General features: G+C 31.4%; 1 protein-coding gene across 1 annotated transcript in view; it reads right to left on the bottom strand.

Moving 5' to 3' along the window:
• The window catches only part of LOC149484319 (neuropeptide FF receptor 2-like), a 58783-nt gene extending 40379 nt beyond the window's left edge, over window positions 1–18404 (bottom strand). The window contains exon 1 of the mRNA XM_089700453.1: window positions 18174–18404. Coding sequence (XP_089556579.1) covers window positions 18174–18370 — 197 coding nt within the window. The 5' untranslated portion in view covers window positions 18371–18404. The remainder of the gene's footprint in view (window positions 1–18173) is intronic.
• Between the last annotated feature and the right edge of the window lie 3954 nt (window positions 18405–22358).

Here is a 22358-nt window from a genome sequence, read left to right as displayed (position 1 = left end):
TTCAATTCTAACAGACACTTTGACGGAAACATAACACCATTGCAACATTTCCATAATTTTTCAGCTTCATGATTGCTAGCAAGTACAAAATTTTATAAAGTAGATTTGTGTCACTGAAAGAATCGAAAATGTGAACCGAACAAGATTCTTATAGAAGGTAATATGTACATAAATTATTTTATTTTTACTCATTTCACATCCAGCTGCGAACGAAATTTATTACAAAATTCAAAGCATATTGAAAAACTTGCGTAAAGTAATAATACAGATCTATCACTCAGAGACAGCTTGTATTTCTCGCTAAATCTTTTCACCCGCGCTAATATTTTATTGGATGGCACGTATTTTTGCTTAACAGAAATTGCTTTAGCGAAATACAGCGACAACTCATAGAAACAAACGATCGGCCGCTGTTTCTAAACTTCACTGTCAGCAGTATTGGTTTCAATTCATTTGTATTCTATTTTCTCGGTTGTTACAGCTGTAGTCTAAAAATGGATAGGACGCACAGTAAAAGTTATAAATATTCAGTAATAAATCTTGAAACAGACACAATGTGAACGCTACAAATCAAATTTTAATTCATATTCTAGTACATTAGATATTACGAATATAATATGAGAATATACAATACAAAAGTTCAGCTCGGCTTGGCGAGTAGACCTTTTGTATTGTATTTATTACCATAGTCTACTTTGGAGTAAATACTACAATTTAACAACTTACAAATACGTAAATAATATTTTGACCACTCAATATTTTTTCATTACTCTTCTATCACATTGTATACTAACAATGAATTGGAAAGCTCGAATTTACTTCACCCATCCCATTTTACTACTACCTAATTTGATTAAAACTCAACACATTTCCCAATATTCCCAATGTTTCAACTCCTATAAATAAAATCTGTGTTATTTTCTGTTAACTATATTCATCCCTATAAAAATGTATGATATAATATATAGAAAACGAAAGAATAGACTTTCAAAGAAAAAAACATTACAAATTGTTTAAAGTTTTTGCCATTAGTACAAATTCTATAATTTTATTATAATTCAGCTTAGGAGACAGCCACTATAATCTAGCTTTTTAGATTCTATCTTTGAACGTTTTCGTTCGATTTGTGTTATTGAATCGGTTGCATTCAGTCTATTTTCAGCGTTTATATTTTTTCAGTTCCGTCGAAGAAATATGCAAGTTTATATCGCATTCGAATTTATTCGGATATATTCCTCTTTCCTTTTTATTTCTTATTGAAAATATTTTTAAATAAATAAATAAATCGATTATTTGCAAGTAAACATGGTATGCATACATTATTTATTTATTTATTTTAAAATATTATTTTATTTCTAACTGGATCTACAAAAGTAAAGTATAAAGATTCGTTATTTTTGGTTATAATAAGCACATTCTCAGAAATAAGATAAAGAACATATTTATAAATAAAAGGTTTCCTTTTCACGAACAATGAATATGAGAAGAAATCCTATAACATTACAATGTTCAACATTTAACATCATTGATTTATACAGGGTGTCCCAAAAAGTAGTGATGAACGGAAGCTGGGAGGTAGAGGACCTAGAGGGCTATCCGAATAACCCCCATGTATGTTATGCGATTTTTCGTATTTTCGGAGATATGACGTTTTTTTAAATTTTTCACCTATCGCCGAGTACGATGATATTTTCACTCATGGTGACGTCAATTGTTGCGCTAGATGCTTGATTTTTTTTTGTTTGCTAAGCTGAAAGATAGGCCAATTCAGTATGGTAACATTTACTATCGTTAGATCTTTGAATGGAATAAAAAAAAGAATTAAATGCCAAGAAAGATAAAATTACCCAGTATGTTCACCACTTCAAGGGCCCGTAAAAAATAAAATCACATAAAAAAACGTGCCCGGGTGACGTATCTATACTTTAAAAAAATCATTGCAAGCGTTCCTACAGCTACATGATATTTCATAGCGTTACATCTGGCCATCGTGAAAGGCCATAAGCAGCCTTTCACGATACTTCTGAATGAATTCATATACCTACTTGAGTTTGGACATTATAAATAACCATGTAGTTTAGTAAAATATGACCATCACGTAATATAACTCTCTGCTACGCACAACTGTAAGCCAAATGTCACTTATTGAAAATCTGTGCCTGTCGCGAGCGCAGCCGCGAGCGACAGGCACAGATTTTCACACAGAGATTTTCACACAGAGATTTTCACACAGAGATTTTCACACAGAGATTTTCACACAGAGATTTTCACACAGAGATTTTCACACAGAGATTTTCACACAGAGATTTTCACACAGAGATTTTCACACAGAGATTTTCACACAGAGATTTTCACACAGAGATTTTCACACAGAGATTTTCACACAGAGATTTTCACACAGAGATTTTCACACAGAGATTTTCACACAGAGATTTTCACACAGAGATTTTCACACAGAGATTTTCACACAGAGATTTTCACACAGAGATTTTCACACAGAGATTTTCACACAGAGATTTTCACACAGAGATTTTCACACAGAGATTTTCACACAGAGATTTTCACACAGAGATTTTCACACAGAGATTTTCACACAAAGATTTTCACACAGAGATTTTCACACAGAGATTTTCACACAGAGATTTTCACACAGAGATTTTCACACAGAGATTTTCACACAGAGATTTTCACACAGAGATTTTCACACAGAGATTTTCACACAGAGATTTTCACACAGAGATTTTCACACAGAGATTTTCACACATAGATTTTCACACAGAGATTTTCACACGAAGATTGTCACATGGAGATTTTCACACGGAGATTTTACACGGAGATTTTCACATAGAGATTTTCACACAGAGATTTTCACACGGAGATTTTCACACGGAGATTTTCAGGCAGGTTTGCTAAGCTGAAAGATAGGCCAATTCAGTATGGTAATATTTACTATCGTTAGATCTTTGAATGGAATAAAAAAAAGAATTAAATGCCAAGAAAGATAAACTTACCCAGTGGTGAACATCACCACTTCAAGGGCCCGTAAAAAAATAAAATCACATAAAAAAAGTTTTCCGTTTGGCTTTTAAAAACTTGTTCTATCTATAAGGTAGCTACCCCGCTGTTGCTCAGTGCAAGTGCGACATCATCGTAAAAAGTTGTATTTTAAATGTCTAATGCCCTTTTATCATTTTTAATGGTTTCTTTTGCTACTATGAATTTCCGGGTTATTTCGTCCAAATTGTGGCAGTCTCTCGTCTTTGTAGTATCCCCACGGAAAAAAATCAATAGGGTTTATGTCCGGGGACTGTGGAGGCCAGGCTAAAAGGCAAAGATACATACGAAAGATGGATTGGTCGTTGCAGCCTGCGCATGCGCTGGTGACGCCTGCCTTAAAGCCTGACCTCCATGGTCCCTCGACCTAAACCCCATTGATTTGTTTCAATGGGGATACTAAAAGACCTCGGCTACTTGAGAGAATACCACAATTTGAACGAAATAACCCGAAAATTCATAGTAGCAGAAGAAACCATTAAAAATGATAAAAGGGCATTCAGACATTTAAAAGACAACTTTTTACGGTGATGTCGCACTTGCACTGAGCAACAGCGGGGTCATTTTAAAAATTTCTGGTAATAATTAAACACCTTGTTATTGGTTTTAATTTGTTTTTATTGATCATCATGTTAATTCAATTTTTGCACTTACCACATTTAAATTTAAATTTTTCGATTGAAGCCTTCTGAATAATAAAATGAAATTTTCAGGGTAGCTACCTGATAGATAGAGCAAGTTTTTAAAAGCCAAACGGAAAACTTTTTATGTGATTTTATTTTTTTACGGGCCCTTGAAGTGGTGAACATACTGGGTAATTTTATCTTTCTTGGAATTTAATTCTTTTTTTTATTCCATTCGAAGATCTAACGATAGTAAATGTTTCCATACTGAATTGGCCTATCTTTCAGCTTAGCAAACAAAAAAAAATCAAGCATCTAGCGCAATAATTGACGTCACCATGAGTGAAAATAACATCGTACTCGACGATAGGTGAAAAATTGAAAAAAACGTCATAACTCCGAAAATACGAAAAATCGCATAACATACATGGGGGTGATTCGGATAGCCCTCTAGGTCCTCTATCTCCCAGCTTCCGTTCATCACTACTTTTTGGGACACCCTGTATATTTTTCCATCCTTTATTTACAATATTTATTTATGGAAATTCTGTTGTCTCAATTGAATTTAATCGTTCAATCAATACACGTAACAGGCTTCAACACATTTACTACGAGTTTTTCTATTGTATTTTTGGCGCCATTTCAAACAATTCTGGCAACCGTCCATCTCCATTCACATCTGTTTGATGAATATTTGTGAAATAAAAATATTTCATATCCAGCACTATTTGACTTTGAATACAATGCGCCCGCGCGCGCTGTGTGTTTCACATTGGAAATATATTTTAAGTGGTTATCATTTTGTAGCGGAAAAACAAGCAGATGAATCACTTCATGGTAAGTGACCAACACCGCCCATGAACATTTACCTAGGAATGCTTAAACCTCTGCGAATGGATTTCCTCCCTTACAGGATAAAAAAGAGCGATGATGGGAACAAAAAAAAGGACTAGAAAATGTGAAAATATGTAGTTTGATATTAAGCGCTATATTGATATGAATGTGATGATGGTTGGGTTAGGTTAGGTTAGGTTAGGTTTGAGGTCGCGAATTCGATGGTAACGTATGTGTATCAATTTAACAGAAGCTGTGAAATGAATAATCGATACGTATTTAACATTTGTAGTTTAATTATTTAACCCAAACGTTTTAAAATGGTAATAGTTGTTCTACTCCCAATTAATCGGAAACCTATAAATTGAATCAAAACTTTCAGCTCCATAGCATAAATTTTCAGAACAATGAACTCAATGAAATTCAAGCGAATTCGTTTGCTGATGTAAAATAATTTGCGATCGAAAATGTATCAACTTCCTAATGGTAATTTAACACATTGGCCTTTAGACAAACGTACCTAACGCCATGGAATAGAAACTGCTAACGCTAATTATTGACATAAGCTCATGACATTTTGGTAATGATTCGGTCACACTACCAACGATGACGACGACCACGACCAAAATTCCAATCTTGCCGAAATTTGTTCAAAATAAAATATTAAAATTTCCCGTCATACTGGTACTCAGAAAGAAAAAAAATTGAGTACAGTTAATATAAAAATAGGTTTTTTGCGATTTTCGCCGAGACAGTAAGTTAATCATACTAATTACCTTTTACAATTTTGGTAAAAGGTAATTAACCTTTTACCAAAATTGTAGTTCATAAAATTATCTATAAAAAACTTCAAATACATTTTTATCTAGGAGCCACCGTTTCAACGAAAAATCTATTTTTTTATTCGTTGAGCTCAAAAAAAAATTCCAATCACCAGAACGACAGGAAATTTTTAATATTTTATTTTTAAGTGTGTTATTCACAATTTTGTTAAATTGCGACTGGATGAAAATTTTGTTTGTGGTCGTCTTCGTCGTTGGTAGGGTGAACAAATCCTTAGCGAAATATCGTACGCTTATGACAATTTGTATCGCTAGCGGATTCTATTCCATTGCGTTTTGACGTTTGGCTAAAGGCAAAGGTTATTTTACGAACAAGCCAAAATTAACTAATTTTGTTTTTCGACAAATTTCTTTCAATTGCGTAATTTTATTCACAGGTTATTTTTCCAAGTAAACACAGTATTATATATAAATATAATCAATTTACTTTAACCTCCTTAGTTACACGTGTAGTCAAAGTAAATTATCATGGAAATGATTTGATTCACTGCGATGAAAAAAAATTGACTCTCTTGCCTACCACAAAAATAATATCATAAACACTTCGTTGCGACAAACAAACAAACACAATTTCTTCTATGTAATATTACTAAGAATCTTCATTAAACGCTCCTTTCCTGTCAATGAAAAAAGGTAATTACCTAAATTAAACAAATAGGTCAATTGATGGAATAGTAAAGACAATAATATAGTTTTCGGCGGATAGTTTATAGCTGACCTATAAACTATTTTATGGTCGTAATAAAGTATAAGACGTTAATGTTTATTCTGCTTCTGGTACTATGCAGAATTTAGCAGTTGATATTTTTACTATTAATTATAGTGTTAAATAATTTTTAACAGATGTTATATATTATTAAATATACAGAAATACAAATAATTGGAGAAAATAAATAGATAGATAGGTACATTGGTACCAAATTAATGTATCTAATCACGAGAAGAATAATTTATGTAACAGTAAATCTTATTTCAATACATCAATACAAACTAATGGGTTGTTTGATTGCTCTTTATTTAGCTTTATTGTGACTATAATATATTAAACTTGTTAGTGAATAGACCAATTTAGTTTGGTGATATTGTCATTGAAAATTGTAATATTCTTCATATATTTTTAGAGGAAATAATTTCATCGCTTCGCTTCTTTTCACGCCCGCGTCTTTATAAAACAACCTTTCAGAAATTTCCGGGGCAGTGTGATATTAATATTAAAACTGTTCTTCCTCAAGCAAAAGGTATACAAGTGTAAAAATTAATTTAAAAATGTCCACTGACCTTTCTTTATTTTTAAAACTTTTTAATTTGCAACCATTTATCCCATTTAATTAATTTCTAAATTTGTAATTACGTTGAGACAAATTAACAAAGGAAGATCCGTGTTCAATTACGCAAAATCCGTTTTCTTTACAAGCAATTTAGATTTTTTTCAATCGGAATCGAATCCAGGACTTTTCAATTACTACAGTCCAAAGAAAGTAAAGCTAATGTTCCTTTAAGAAAATAAATTTGAATTGAATTCACATAGGTAAAGGTATGATGTATTGTACAAAGTTTTAATCGCCTACAACTCGGCACAATCGATCCGTTTACTTCGCTAAGAAGGTTAGTCATTAATCAGAAACTGGGTTATGAATACTATTAATATTAGCCTAGCAATTATCCAGTTAACGCTTTCATGGTTTTATAACAAACACCTTATAATAATTAATAATGAACAATTTAAGCATACTTTCAATTAATTAATAATTCCTATTAGAAATCTACCTATTTAATAAAATTAAAAAATATTGTACTCATAGCATTTCAATATAATTCAATTAGTACACGTTATATAAAACATAAAAACATTATTGATTATAAAAAAATATTTTATAACAATCAAGTATTTCGCACTTTATATTATACTTAACATTAAATTTTAAGAATTAAATATTTCATTGTCCATGAATGGTTTGATCATTCAACCACAGCAAACAAAATAATAATTGTTGATTGACAACACCTTAATTATTGACTCCGATGAACAATATCTTTGACTACATCCAATTAATACGTAAAATTAAATTAAACGAATCTGTATTGCATAGATAGACAGAGATATTAAAGATTTCCATTTTCTGATCTTTTTAATAAGCATTTACTAATATTATAAGTTATACAAAGTATTCTATACCAATAACAAATAGCATACAATATATATTATGTACTGGCGAGGGGTGAGGATTAAAACATTCTTTTTCTTTCGAAAACGGCCCGTAACTTTTAAATTTGATTGCGTATTCTTTGGTTATGATACACAAACTCATAAATCGGTTGAAGAATTGATTGTTAATACCAGGATTCTTTGCCATTTGAATACGAAACTTTACGTATAATTTAATTCTTTAACAACCCTATTCTTAATTCAAAACTTTTCTTTCGACTTCATAAACTTTTGTCCGACAATTCATGTAACGTTTTAACTTGTTATGAAAGTTCCTCTCACTCATATAAATTATTATCACAATCTTTGTATTTTACAAAGATTGTGATAATATTTACTTTATTTCCGGTTTAACCTTTCTATTGTTATAAATCTGCACTAAATTTTCCGCCCGCGCTTTCACCCGCGTTTATAAAGAAAACCCCGCACAGTTCTCGTCCCCGTGGGATTTCCGGAATAAAAAATAGCCTATGTCTTCAACTACCTACATATACCAAATTTCATTGTAATCGGTTCAGTAGTATTTGCGTGGAAGAATAACAAACATCCATCTATCCATCCATTTATCCTCACAAACTTTCGCATTTATAATACTATTATTAGGATGCTTATGTTTAAGTTTGTTGCTTGGTTCTGATTTGGATGAAGTTTTATACTAAAATGGCTTTATAAAGATATATTGTACCTACATAGCAGTCAACAGAAGTAATAAGTCACATCCCACCTATCGAAAATATTATATTATTTACACTTTTTTAATTCCTGTTATATTTGCCCCAAATACTTATTAAAACTATCTCACACTCACAATTACATATGATATCCAAAACCCCCTACTATCTAACTCTCTATCCAGTTCTCGTACTAACAACATTGTATTGATAAGGGTAACAATTATGAGGAGTGATTGCGATATTAAGATGTTTAGTCAGCTGTACGAATATAAATGGGTCTGGAGCGGATAACAAATATAACATAGTGTGGGTTAATTGGCCGTAGTCTCTACAAAAGATTGTTAGGAATTTATGAATACAGGCGATGTGTTTTGCTGAGTATTGAAAGCATGATATAGTTTTATTTAATTTATTTAGTTACATTTTGGTTTGTTAAATCATTGATTCAACATAAAATAGAAAATTCACTGTTTGAAATCAATTATTTATAAAAATTTGTTATTTCTTAAAAATTATAAAAAAAAATTCGTCATAATTTCCAGGTTCCAGCACTTCGTAGTAATATTTTAATATTGTTGTGTTGTTTTTATGAAAGTAACAAACAAAAAAAATCTGTATTTCGTTGTAATATAATAATATTATTACAGTTTTACAACCTCAAGCATTCCAAAGCTAAAAAGCGCAATTTGTTGTCGGAACAAAAGCTGTGTTTTTAATTCAAATAATTTAAAGTGGAGAGCGCCAGTATTCAATAAACTTACTGCACATTAAAAACAAGAATTGGGTCAAGAGTTCCATTGAAATACGAACAGCAAGTTAATGTAGCACCAAAAGAAAAACACAAGGAAACAGAAGTATTGGTGACCTTTAGCTTTGTCCGTCAGGGGCGCACGTGACTTGACTTTTGGCTTGTGAGAAAGTATTAAGGGTGATTAATGATTATTATAGATGACTGGTAAGTGACTGGTATATTATATTAGTGTTAACAATTAGTCAATTAGCTTAGTTTTTTCGTCGAGTGATTAGTTTTATCGGTGTAGAGCCATCATATATTATTTCAATAAGAACACAAGTCTAGTGTTGTGGGTGTTGGATACAAAGTTATATACAATATATGTAATAAGGTAAATAATATCATACGCCCCAATAATTATTTTTGGCATTTTGACTAATACCGCCGCAAGACGAGATACAGAAACATTGTTATTAATTATACTCGAAATAATAATGAATTATCTTCATATTGTAATGGCCAATAACATCTTTATAAATTATAGCATAAATAATATGGACACGTATGCATATTATATGTATAATATTATGATCTTGTAGTACAGCAGGCCTACAAACCAGAACATTTAGCTAAGTAAAATACTCATATCCTCTCCATTGCACATTAATACCCTAATACAGATAAGCAGATTAATGTATTGCAATTTCGAGATAACGCATCAATTCACTATTACTATAACTCATCAGATGAAACCCAATAATTTTGTTCGAACAAATTCTGAAATATTGTTTCGTTTCGTTCATAAATACACTAAGTGTTATTGAAAAAGTGAATCACAACATTTCTAATAATATCTCGCTAGTCATGTTCTTGTTTTCACGATTCATTTGTAATACTGACATGTTAGGGCCTTGAACATTTCACTATTTGTTCTGAAAAGCGTTAATGCTTTGCGCGCCTCTGCCATGAGCTTTTATAAACTCGCTATCGAATTTCAATGATATAATAGATAATGCTTGATATTGTCTTGTTTTGATTTGATTGATTATATTGGCTTTAATATAACATAAAGATTATTTTAAAATTCACGTTTTTGGCATCAATTATATTTATCTGCAGTAGATTTTGAGATGTTTTTGTCTTGGATATAATTTTAAAAGCAGGAATAGTGCAGCTTATTTTGGGTACGACGTACCTAAACACACAGATTGAGTTTTTATAAAACATACAATTCAGAGCTTTTGTCGCAATCCTTTTATTACATAAATCATCTCATTCACGAAAATAAGCACTTACATTCTACATATCACATTATAGGAACAACCTTGCTATTCACAAACTGAATTTATATTTCCGCAAGAGACTTAAATATATGTATACTTTCTTTGAAAGTTTAAAAATAAAAAACAAAAGTTTTAAAAAAAAGCTCATGTTAGTGTGAGAATATTTTCTTACCTTCTTACTAATATTTTTTTCTTTTGGATAATGTGTTTCTGACATAACCAATGCCTTATTTATTAAGAAGTTATTGAAATATTGTTATTATTTTCATCTTTTCTGTAAAATCTCATCAATATTATAAGGGTCATTGTCAAATTTTGCGCAGGTAAACGTAACTCCAGATTTCAAAAATGTGAAAAAGAAAATATTTTAAAATTGAACTTTTCTTTATGCCTGTGCCTGTTAAAACAACTGAAGTAGGGTTTATTTAAGTTGGCCGCGATTTTTAGCTAATAATTTAAGATTTATTTCAGATTTAGTGCGTCAGGGTGGTGAAAAAATACAACTCTGTTATCATTATACTTTACCTTTTATCATAAAATTAAATAAGCCAGTCGCACATATTTTGGCTTTTATATTAATTACAGTCTTATATCTTATAATCACCATTAGAAGTACAAGCTTTTTTTAAGTTTTACAGTAATTCATTTAAAGTTTTAGTCAACTCTGTTACTTTATGAAAAATAACAAACCTTAAATTCTACACAACTCCATGAAATATCTATAAATTAACAGCTAATAACAACATATAACCGCTTCATTAACTGGCAAATTAACCTATTGTAATATAGCAGTATTATATTGAATAGCTTTTCCAAAATTTCGTAAATATGTTCTTTAATCTTCGGGACACGAAAATAACAGAGTTGTAACACAGTAACTTAGTTGTTCTTTTTGTACTATAAGTGAATAAATTGCATACTCTTGATATGTTTTCACGTTCGAAAAGATTGATTTTGGTTTTTAAAACATTTTTCTTACATGTGGGCTGATTTTTTTCATATGAAACTTTGATCCACAGCAAGACACTCTTTTATAATTTGTATTTCCTGCCTAGAGAATTTAACGGCCTTCTTGTCAAATATTTTATCAATAGCATACTTTTCCTTCCGATTCTTAACTTTTTCATGGCGTTTTTTAATAGTTTTTACTGGATTTACTGGATTGCCGTCCTTATTTTTAGACTTTTTTCGTTTTTCTCTGTTGCATTGTTTTTAATACGTCTCGTATCTCTTGTTAACTGTTTGTAATTGTTACTTCAATTTTATATAATCTGTAAATAACTGCGATATGTTTCTCTTAACTTGCTTGCTGCTCAGCTAGCGTGAGAAGCATTTTAAGGGCGTTAATAACGGCAGAATATCCTGTAACAATATCTTCAAGGTTACATTTAATTATATATGATTTATTTACATATAACAACTCAAAATTACTTTAGGAAACCGATTATTAAGAAAAAAAATATTACAAATATAAAATTTCAAACAAAAGTTAAAGAATACATGCTTACTCAACTCTGTTACCATGAGCTAAGTAACAGAATGATGATAACAGAGTTGTAAATTTTACATTCTAAAAGACATAAATCATAGAATAATGCATTTAGTTATTTTTTTATTTCAAATTGAGCATAATTACCCCCAAATTGAACGTAAAATAATAGAAAAAAACGGTTTTAGTTACGTTAATAGGGAGGTAACAATGTTGATGCGGAATAAAAACACGCGGCACGCTCAACGCCATGCGGTCGACTGAAATTCAATGTACCCCTCCCCCCGACCTAACGAACGACCACAATGGCTGCAGAAACCTTGCTCAAGCTAATAGAAAGTCGAAAACAGCGCCACCTCTATTTTGAGTAATTATTTATTTAGTAACATAGTAGAGCACACGATTCTAAACACTACGTGGGACAAAGTTAAAAAAAATTTTATAAAATAAATTTTAGCACTGATCGGTTTTAAAATCTACTCTTAGAAATATTTACAATATTCTGTTTATAGTAATATTTTAATTGATGTGGGTTGGTATATTGGAAATTGTAGTTATTTTATATTTTCTGTAACGAAGTGCTACTTGGGACAGGTCAAATTTGTATGGAAAACCCTTCTGTTACCAGAAAAAACCACAATGTTACTTTAAAAAATAAAATAAAAAATTAAAAATAGGCCTTTCTTTTATTAATATATTATTAGTAATGCGATTAAGTTTGTATTTGCTGAAAGTTTTGAGTGACAGTTAATTTTTTAATGGTATAGAAGTAAAAAAGTTTTGAGGGACAAGTTTACCTGCGCAAAATTTGACAATGACCCATAAGTCGTTTGTGTTACTCATACTTGCAAACAGATGAAAAGTCAGTGCAATATAGCAAAAATTATTAAAGTGAAACTTTTATTACATCGTCTCAAACTTTTTGGTCTGTGTAGCGCATGTCGCGTGTATCGCTACTGTAAGTAGGTATACCTACTCGGCAGCCGACCGTCACGCGACATGCGCTACACAAAGCAGTGTTCGGAACCGTTCGAACAGTTTCACTTTTACCGTGGTTTCATAAAACCACACAACATTTTTTAATATTACATTACTTTACGAAAGTGCTGGACTCGCTAAACTTGATATATTATGATAATTTTGAAAAAAAATAATAAAATTAAACTTGAAATTTAATAGCTCTTCAACAATGACTTCAAAAATTTAGTGCCAATGGTTAATTATACAATTATACATACAATAATGTTTTAAACTAAGTTTAAATATGAAATTAATTGAACGAAATCAAATTATTATATAATAACTAATCTGCTCTAATTCTAATCAACATCAAATTCAACAATAGGCACGAACTAAAGTTTACCTTTAAAGATATTAGCATTGTATTTAAACAAGGATTATGTATTATTGTTACCAACGACCGCACTCACCTCTCCACAGGCTATATTAATTTATGCTTCATTTACTTCATTTGTTACGTTTTACCCAAAAAACCCAGTGGTCGGCGAACCACGCTCCGTATACCAACGAATTATGTTTGTTATTATTTATTTTGCTCTGCTACCATAATACAACAATAGTTGAATCAAACCTAGGTACATACCTGAGAGTCCCACGTTGCGTAGAACATAAACTGTTGTTTAATAATTTACTAAAATTATTTTACTTGCTTTGTTGTAATTCTACCTTAGGGTATAAGTTTGAGTAGTAAATTAGAGAGTTTGTAATATTAAGCAAGAAAATTATTTAATCAAGTTGTTCTTTATTAAATAAATCCAAATACCGTAGTATTAACTTCATAAAACAGATTATTTTAAATTAGCAAGCATTCAATATTTACGATGTTAAAATTAAGTTATTATTAAAAAGAAGACTTTAAAATTTGCTCATTTGTTTCGAAATATAATTAATTTGTAATAGTGAGATAAAATATTAAATGTAGCTAATATATCTGTTTTTTACGAACTACAATCCGATGAAATATTTCAACTATTTAGAGGATGAATTTAATTTTACTCAGAATATGTAAAAAAACACGCTTTTGTCATTTGACAATTCCAGTAACATAATTTTTCATTACCATTTAGACGTAAAATGCTCTTATCCTACTTCCTCTTAATTCTTTTAAAATACACAGGCTTGGACAAGGCCATCCATTTTCTGGTATTATTGGATTCACCAAAACCTACTCCACGATCGGCTATTTTGCATAACACTTAAAAGCTGATCCATATTCCAACCATATAATATTTGAGACGTGGTTCAAAGTGATAAGTGATCCTTGAAACTTCTAATTCTCGTCAGCTATTTCTGGAATATATGTTTAATTAATGAAATCGTGTAAATTATTGTATAAAATCGTGTAAATTATTGTTCTACACGATGTATAGAACATCGTGTAGAACAATAATTGAGTTTTTGGTTCAGAAATTACAACTATTCCTTCTAAAATGAAGCTTTGAATATATAATATCCTGTACACCAATAAATAAATTCTCAAATAAATACATTCTCACCTGATAGTACTATAGTTCAAAATTGAGGTTTAAGTATTTCGAGTAATCAGATATTATTATTTTTATTTATTTTTATTTATTTATTTAATTTAATTCAGATAATTGCAATATCCATATAATTGTTAGTATCATGTTACCTTAAAAAACTATGTTAGTATTAAAATTACACAATTCATTATCAACAATACTATTTTAAATCATAATGTGCTTGAGACATGGATTTTATTCCAATGTCTCAAGACATTGCTTTCCCATCTATCCACGAAGAGAGATAGGATGCTGCTGGACGATTGCCGGACACGGCGCAACATGGATGCAGCTCTTTTCCGCATGATTGCGTGGAACCCGTCAGTGCGCGCCTCCGCAAACATTCCTGACGCACTGCAGTATCTCGGCAACCCCAGCAACATCCTAAACATATTATTATATTGCACCCGGAGGGTATTGATCGCTCTCTGGGTGTAGCTAACCCATAGGCTACACGTGTAAAACGATTGGCAAAACGCTTTAAACAGACTCACCTTTACTTCGCGAGAGCAGCGTGCAAACCTACGGGCCAGGATGTTACCCCTGACGGCCAACGCCCTCCTCTCCCTCTCAATGTCGGCATCATCCACGAGTTCATCCGTGACCCAGTGGCCCAGATACTTGTATTGAGAGACCCTCTGTAATGGTGTATTGTCGAGAAACACCGGCGGGACTGAGTCAACTCTAAAACCACGTGATTGAAACACTAAAAGGTTACTCTTCTTTACATTATATCTGAGCCCGTGGGCCACGGCAAAATCTTCACACTTTTCTAAAAGCTTTCGTAACGCACTGATTGATGGAGCCAACAAAACCATGTCGTCTGCGTAACTTAAGTTGTTGACAAATTTACCGTCAATCGAGCAGCCGACACCAGTTCTATTGAGCCCGACAATCAGCTCATCCACATAAAAGTTAAAGAGCCGAGGAGACGTCGCCGTTTATAAAATGATAAATAAATTTTGAATTTTTATTCGCGCGTTAACACATAAAGAGCATTTAAAAAACCGGCCAAGTGCGAGTCGGGCTCGCGCACAAAGGGTTCCGTAGCAGCAAATATAATAAATTACAGTTAAATCAACCTATCTCAAAAACTATAAGAGATACTTTGATCAAACCAAAAATCGTTGAAAGAGTTAATTAGCATGCATCACCTCTATTTTTTTTAGAATTTTATACCCCGTAGTTATAAAAATAGAGGGGGGGGGACATACTTTTTACGACTTTGAGAGCTGATATCTCAAAAACCGTTCACTTTAAGAAAAATGTTTTTTAGAAAACTTTATATCATTTTAAAAGACCTTTCCATTGATACCCCACACGGGTATGTACATCGAAAAAAAAAATTTCATCCCTCAGTTACATGTATGGGGGGCCCCACCCCCAATTCTTTTTTTTACTATTTAGTGTCATATTTTTGTAGCGGTTCATACAACACATATTCCCATCAAATTTCATCACTGTAGTACTTATAGTTTCCGAGTAAATCGGCTGTGACAGACGGACAGACGGACAGACGGACAGACGGACATGACGAAACTATAAGGGTTCCGTTTTTGCCATTTTGGCTACGGAACCCTAAAAATGATATTTACTCTTTACTTATGATGACGCCAAAAGAAAATACGTGAGTTTTCATGTTTTCAGAGTGCTTTTTGTGGCGGCTCATTGTTTGCAGAGATGTAAAAACATGACCTATTTTGAGATAAGATTGTGCAGAATTCACTCAGTGTCATTAAAGCTTAATGATGTGATAGGAACTACATACAATGTATACACCTTGTATACACATATATTAAAATAACAAGCTACACGTGCCAGCTTCTATGGTACAGGGATATTAAATTAAACAAATAACAACACCAAGTCCCTGAAACATTAATTGTCTTTCAGAAAAAAACTCTTTCAATAAAAAGTTTCAAATCACCATTAAATTAAAAGGTAAACCCTTCCGTTAATTTGAGGAGAAAGTTTAAATTAATACCATACGTAATTAAATACAAATAATTATATGGTAAGTATTTCCTTTTAACTTTCTGATCGTACATGTTTGAATAGAAAATACTGCATTATTAGCTAAATTTTACATAGAGCAATAGAGATATAGAGCAATCATTAGGTACATTATCTTATTCATTAAATAAGTACTAGTTACTAAAATAGTGTGGCTTGCAATTTAAACCTTGTGAACATCACTTTATGAACATTGAACATTTAACTATACTACAACGATTGCCTAACTGTTCTTGTTAGTTGAGGCTCCGGGTCTGCGGTGGGGTCAGAATTGCTTTAAAACTTGCATTTGGGGTCGAACGATTTCAACAACTAAAACAACATTAATATAATGCTAACAAATCATTATCAATTAGGTGGATGAATGTTTTATCCTACAAATTTTATAAATGCGAAAATTGGTTAGTATCGATGGATGTTTGAAAAAACTACTAGATGGATTTGGATAAAACTTTACAATCAATAACGGTTATATCGGAATAATACATGAGACATAGAAATACTTGAAATTGCCCGCAAGCTGGTCCGTGAACGATATTGCGTAGCATAGTTAGTTCCGAATCAGCAATAGTAGCAATCATTAAATCGAATAAAATTATGAAAGCCCTACAGTTAGAATTATTTAATCCGTGATCTTTAAATACTTCAAAACCAAAATGTATTAACGCAAAAACATTTAATATTCAGGCTGCTTATCTTACAGGCTACGTTGACACAAAAGGATTGTGATAAGGTTTGTATTCTATTATTTACGTCATATTTTAATGTCAGCCATTGTCACAAATTGTCCCTTTTTATGTTTTAGCCAAGGTTTTAGCAAATAAATAAAAAATCTCTAAGCAATGTATTTTAGAACAAATATTTTTATCAAATTGGTATTGGACCTCTATTTCAAAGTTAAGAACACACAAACAGATTGGTCACAATTCTTACAACGTTTAGGAATAGGATAGTAAAATAGATTCACTACTTTTTGATAAAGTCACTGAGAGCTTATTTTCAACATTTCAACGTATATTTTCAAACATAATTTGTCAATTTAACTAAAGGACCTAATAAGGCATATCCGTATATTTCTAAATTAGTCTTTTGAATTTCCTTTAATTACAAATTCTAGATACACGTCAATCAAACGCCTCGGTACGTACGTACAGAAATAAGAAATAAAAACTTTTGTAATAGAATTGCTGCATTCGAGCCAAAGTTAGGAGAATTACGACCATGTATCCAGTTTGCTGTTCCACTCCATTGCATGTGACAGCTAGCTTCATACTTTTTGACGACGATATTGTTTTGTAAACATGTGTTTGAAAATGTTATTCTTTCTCTCCAATTCATTTTATGATTGTGTGTATAAAATAAACTTTCCAATATTGTGATGATTGCGAATATTTATAACATATTAAACTGCTAATGAGTTTCAATCTTTTACACTCTTAGCGAGCTTTACGAAGGCTCCTTAAGATATCGTGAACTAATAATGAAGTAATAGTAATAAGACAAGACTACTGCCAGTATATGACAAATAGGTACCTGCTTAATATTGAAGTTCGGTAATTGCTTAAGATTCATAGAGTCTGAGCTCTGAAATGCGTCGAAAACTAATAGGAAAAATGTAGAGAAACAGACGAAATTTGCTTTTAACCATAAAACTCTACTTACAATTTGAAATTCCATATCTGTGTAGCTAAGAAGTTTATCTCTTTATTAAAATTTATTTAAGTGAGCTAAAACATTATGTTTACGAATGTCGAATTTTATGTTGTGGATTTATTGGAAGCATTTCGATGTTATTAAATCTATATGAGATAGAAATCACTCCTGATACATTGCATACACTAAATCATTAATAAAAAATCCAAACAAATCTCATACTTACTTCTTAGTATAATTGCACTTAACAGCTACCACAATAAGGAGTATATTAGACACCAAAGATACCAAAATAATGGGCACATATAGTGCTATGAGCACACTCTCCGGTTGGAACAGTATATCCAGCTCTGACCCAAAGGGAAGGGTCCCACTCAGGTTCACACTCGAATTGAACAAATCCAATATTTCCGTTGCATTCATTATTGCTCACACACACTGACTTGTCATTTTTTAATTCACTAAAATAGCTTCAACTATTAGAACGGTTATTCCACTTAAACTTCCGTATTAATTATTCATATTGACACTTCACAAAACTTTATTATTATTAACTATAACTATTTCAACACATATTCATATTCATAAAATACAAATATATTTTAGACCACTTTTTACGCCGTAAATCAAACTTCAATGACTAATAAAAAGGCCGATACTTTCCGCGCTCGAATCTGCACCGCACCGTACGTCCATGACACTGAAATTCAGAAAACAACTGAATGAAGCTTTCCCGCTAAGAGCGAGAGAGACGGCGCAAACTGTCAACTTTCGGCGGGAAATATGTCGTGCATTCTCATTGGAACATTCTTTTGTTTTTTGTAATTAAATGTTTGACATTTTGAAATTTGGGTAGAATACATAAATCTTCATTGTTTGATCGGGGGTTTAAAAACGTAAAGCTTTTGGGTTAATTCTAATATTATAAAATGGTTAGGTATACTTATACTATTCATAGTATATTCCGAATGACTATACATTTTCAAAACACAAATTTATGGATGTCGAATTTAACTAAAGTTTCTGAGACACAAGGCATAAATAACTCTTATTTCTACAAATTTAATTTTCTATTTAATTATATATATATTAGCTTAGCTTAAAATCGTTCTGGACATTTTATCTTAAATTTTGTATTAATTTATTTACTACTCTACATTAAATACACAGATTGCCGAAAGAGTGAGCCCGTCTAGGATGTCGTCGCCTTCCGCCGTCTGCATGTTGTTTATATACTGTGTAGCGAAAACTTTCCATTTCCTCGATTCAGATAAATGTGTCACAACAGTGAATAGTTGCGAATATAATTCGCTACAATGAATGTTACTTACTTGTAGTTTTTGAATGAATAAAACTTAAATTTTAGTTAATTGGGGCTTGATACAGATGTTTATTTCGGCTTATCTTATTTCTGTTTCCAAACTGGGTTATTAAGATCTTTGAAAAATGAAAAGATCGTAAAATAATAATTAAAAATAGTTTGTACCAAAATTATATAAGTACTAATAAAACTAGCATTTTTATTAAGACCTAAGGAATCTACGAACGTGGTATATATTTTATTAGTTGTAAAAAGAAAGCACTATACATGTAGGCCGCAGTCAATGACGCAGAGAACGCAACCGAGCAGAGTACATTACTCCTTTTACAAGAACAACAAAATATATCTTGTTCAGGACCAGTAATGGATGAAGTTTTGCGACCTTTAGGCGGCTTGTGTTCCCGTAAAAATGGCGTAAAACAACGTAAATTAACTGTGAGACAATAAACTTAACAATGAAATAAGTAATCATAGCATTACGGTCACTGGGGATGTATGTCGTTTTGTTATTTTTCTCAAATTATTATTAGACACTAACTTCGTATATAACTAAAACGGGAATCGTTTAATGCTCGAAATTGAACCTTATTCTAACTAATCCAGAGAACTAGTACACAAAATATTTATTCGTTCGTATTTGTTGTACGTTATATTATGTAATTCATTACTACATAAAGAGTATACTAATAGATAATAGTAGTAGTAAGACCGTATAACATAATATAAAGACTGTTAATGAGACTGAAAATTCCACGTACGTAGTTAAAGTTATTTTTTATTCTAATCTGCTTCTTCTTAGTCTTGTATTGTGTAAGTATCAGACTATTCATTAGAAATCAATGAAGGACTCCATTGAAAATTTCTGACTAATATTTAACATAATATGTTAGCTCTTCAAATAAAACATATTGAATACAAAGTGAAAGTGAAGAATGTAAGTTGTCTTCGATTTTATCATTTTTATTTTATGTTCCTATATTTCAAAAATAAGTGGAACATACATATATCAAACCCGATATTAGACAAATATTATGTTAAACATATGCATATTAAGAACCCTTACTCGCCCACTCATACAGAACACACGAAAAGCACTTTCATGAATAAGATCTTTCTAGATTCAGAACAAATTGCCAATTTGACAACATACATTACGCACCACAAAGAAAGTAGTGATATGAGTATGTTCATGCGTATTCTATTCTTTTATTTCGCTCGAGTTAGAAACAGGCGCGTAAGTGTGTTGAAGAAAGTAAATAAAATATGAACATACTAGCAAAGGTTTTGTATGAGGTACTTCATTCGAAACTGTCAGTAATAAAGCCAACTTAAAAAAATAAACTTGTTTTTACTTTATTTTAAGTGAAAACTTATTTGTTTCTCTCTTTTAAGTAAAGTCAAATGTATTATTATAAATGAATGTTAAAGTTACAGCAGAATCACTTAAACGAACTACGTATAATTATTTTATTTTTATGATTAAAACTTAATATCAATCATAATAAATCCCAAGCCAAAGCCATTGCCATTTAGATAATCTAAACCAAGACAGAATTAAATTTTAAATCCATTTATACCAAGAAAATGAATAGAAATGTTATAAGCCTCTCAGGATTCTAGTACTTATAGTGGCCCCATTTTGCTATTGATAAAAAATCTAAAATCTAAAATATAATTATTTAGAATGTTCTGTACGATATAAGAAATGTCTTCTTTGACTTTGAATTATTTATCAACTAAGTCGATTTTCAGACAGTTTTTAGTTTGTTTTATCTTATTGAGACAGCTGGTCCGCTGTCAACGCTCTGTGTTAATTTATTTATAACAGCAGCTCATGATTTATTGAAATACAAATATATAATTTTATTTGCCTTCTAAATAATCACAACACGTACAATATCGCATTGAATTTAGCGAACTTTCTTCGGATCGTCGTTAAATACTTCATTTGCTTTCAAATTTCCGTAGAATGCGGAAATTATGTTCAAATTCCAGTTCAGAATAGATAATTTATTTGTATACAGTATAAATGTAAATAACTGGAGAATAAATGAGGCATACTTAATATAATGTAATGTGTTTTATTGCCATTTGCAAATGGAAACATCAATGTGCACCACACATTAATATTTTTTTCTAGCTATGGAATAAATTTTAACTTTGGTAAGTATCATTTTATATAAGTTTTAATGAATTAACAATCACAGGTGTTTATATTTTCAAAGTATCTATCTACTCTATCAATGAAACAAACTTAACGAGCAAAGAAAGTCGTAGAATGTTTTTCGGGTATTGGAAAGCACTTGAACAAACTCGAAACATGTTAAAAGATAATGTACTGCCCATAAACGTTCGAAATGTAGTTGTATGAGTGTTACTAACCAAAGAATAGCATGTTGAAGAAACCACGCCACGTGGGTGGTATACATGTTACGTAAAAGAAAGTGAACACAGACGTACGCATACTATTGAACATAAATCATCAGTCTGTGCATAATTCTTAGCTCTATTATGCACGTATTATTTTTCTTATTTTTTTACAGTCGACCTTGGATTATATTTGAAGACTTAAATCATATTTCGATTATATAAGATTTAATAAAAAGCAATAAAAGCTTTCACAATAATCCCTCTCTAATTTCAATTCTTACATTACGAAGAAGCCGCCTATTGTAATTCCGCCATTTGAGACGTGTTTCCCTCACAATATACTTCAGACTACATGCCTGAGTAATCTTCACGTCGTGTCACATTGTCGTGGGATGAACTCCCAGGGGATTGACAAGCTATGGCATATAGAGTGGCTATTGCTGGATCATTATCATATTCATTTCACACGTCGATGGGGAAATGTATATTGATGCAAGCATGAGATGCAATTTGGTTTCGTTAGTTCATCTTTGGGCAGGCAGAGCTGATGTTGTCCGATATTAGAACAGTAGTTATTATGCATTTTTCTTTGTTACCTTTGATCAAAGAAAAATATAATATACAACACATATCAAAATTTAAACGACGTTTTTTGAACCAAAAAATGAATAAGTGATTCAGAGTATCAGACGAAACGACCTACTTACAAAAGTAAAACAT

This window comes from Colias philodice, chromosome 11 (assembly GCF_061535455.1).
Source record: "Colias philodice isolate Cphi_HAF_F1 chromosome 11, ilColPhil1 Martin Lab GWU primary, whole genome shotgun sequence".
NCBI lineage: Eukaryota > Metazoa > Arthropoda > Insecta > Lepidoptera > Pieridae > Colias > Colias philodice.
This window is presented reverse-complemented; position numbering and strand designations above follow the sequence as displayed.